This window comes from Suricata suricatta, chromosome 12, assembly GCF_006229205.1.
Source record: "Suricata suricatta isolate VVHF042 chromosome 12, meerkat_22Aug2017_6uvM2_HiC, whole genome shotgun sequence".
Lineage (NCBI taxonomy): Eukaryota > Metazoa > Chordata > Mammalia > Carnivora > Herpestidae > Suricata > Suricata suricatta.
Window position 1 is genome coordinate 80,308,460 of NC_043711.1, and position 1,981 is coordinate 80,310,440.

A 1,981-nucleotide genomic window follows, 5' to 3' on the forward strand; every position below is an offset into this window, starting at 1 on the left:
TGGCTTCTTTCACTCAGTAATGTGCATTTAAGATTCCACCATATCTGTGCATGATTTGATAGCTAATTTCTTTTTATCACTGAATGATAATCTCTTGTCTGGACAGACCACAGTTTGCTTATCCATTCACTTACTGAAGGGAATCTTGGTTATTTCTAATTTGGGGCAGTTATAAATGAAACTATAAACATCATGTGTAGATTTTTTTTCATGGTTTGTTGGTGGCAGTTCGTATAAGTCAATAAATACTGATCCCCAAAGAAAAACCTCGTTATTTATCTATTACTGGTCCATAGAGATATGAATGAAATTGAACCGCCTGCTGAGATGATACACAGAAGTTAATGTTTCTTGGGAAATGGAGCCACAGCTAGCTGATATATGGCATATGCTGTCCCACCAACTGTAAGCATCACAGCGGCTCTATACCAGAAGCCATCAGCTCTCCTACCCTATAGATGCACTGGAATTCCATTATCCTCCTGAAGTAGCCTTTGTTTCTCTGGGCTTCATTTTCAAACTGCCTGTGTTGAAGCAGTTCATGTGCAGATTTTTGTGTAGACATAAGTTTTCAAGTTCTTCAGGTAAATACGAAGAAGCGCAACTGCTGGATTGTGTGCTAAGTGTATGTTTCGTGTTGTAAGAAACTGCAAACTGTCTTCTAAAGTGGCCCTATCATTTCACATTCCCAGCAGCAGCACAGGAGAGTTCTGTTGCTCCCCATCCTTGCCAGTATTTAGTGTCAGTGTTCCAGATTTGGGTCATTCTCATAGGTGTGCAGTGGTAGCACATAACTATTTCAGCCCTTTGCGTTTTGACTGTGTTCCCTGACTCCTCGGATTTATATTACTATTAGATAGAAATTAACTATTTGTATTTTTTTTTTTTTTGGCCAGGCAGACATCACACCCTTCGATGCATGGGGAACATGGGAATCTGTAGACCCTCTTGCAGAAAGTCTGAACAACCCTACCTCTACTGCTTCAATTATCAGTCATGCTGCCTGCAGTCCTACATGAAGATAAGCATTTCCGGCAAAGAGGTGAAAAATGACTGGAGCCAACAGAATCGTTGGCCAAAAGTACCTTGATTGCTGGCGATCAACATCTTCAACCTGCTGTCAAGACCCTTTATTAAAAGCCATGCATCTGCCACCCTTGTCTGTCTTTTGACCATTGGACATCACAGTGAAAGATTGGGTTTTGCATGGTGAGATATAGGTCCCATTCTGGATCCAGCTCCGTGGGAGAGAAAACTGGAGTGACAAGAAGAATCTAGACAGACCACGGACGATGGGGAGAGGATGTCCTAAGACCACTGAGGGAGAGCTGAAGGGCTTGGGCAGAGCCATGACTTCATCATGCCATGTAGGGCTCAGAGGGGGATCCGAGTTAGTGGGATGGATACACAGGGCAGTGGGTGAATGTCTTGTAGACAAGTGTGCCTTTGTTTCTAGAAGAATTTCCTAACCAGCTGTTGTAGTGTGAATAAGTTGTTTCTGCCAAAGTTTCAAGTTGTGAGGCTAGAGGTCTGTTTGGTGATTACTGAGGAAGGGTTCTTTTTGATGATTGTTAGGGACTTTTTATTTTTTAGATGGGGCGGGGCAGAGAGAGAGAGAGTGAAAGAGAGGGAGAGAAAGGGAAGGATAGAGAGAATCTTAAGTAGGCTGTACGCCCAGCAAGAAGGCCACCAATGCCACCAAGGGGCTCAATCCCACAAACCAGGAGATCATGACCTGAGCCAAAATTGAGTCAGACACTCAACTGACTGAGCCACCCAGGCACCCCTATTTCAGGACTGAAAGTCTCAGAGGCATGTGCTCCCAATGACAAGCAACACTAGTTTTTTTAAGGTAAGATTCTGATGTTACTTTTCCTGTCTTAACCGCCACTCCTATCTCATTTCTTTCTCCGCCATTACTTCCAATGTCATCAAAAGGAGAGTAGCTACACTGACCAGTGATATTTCTCTAGTCTCGGCC

General features: G+C 43.4%; 1 protein-coding gene across 1 annotated transcript in view; it reads left to right on the forward strand.

Moving 5' to 3' along the window:
- Positions 1-1,154, forward strand: part of LOC115274519 (beta-defensin 119-like) — a 1,371-nt gene extending 217 nt beyond the window's left edge. Inside the window, exon 2 of the mRNA XM_029917931.1 lies at positions 857-1,154. Within this exon, the coding sequence (XP_029773791.1) occupies positions 857-1,090 (234 nt within the window). The 3' untranslated portion in view covers positions 1,091-1,154. The remainder of the gene's footprint in view (positions 1-856) is intronic.
- The last annotated feature ends 827 nt before the right edge of the window (positions 1,155-1,981 follow it).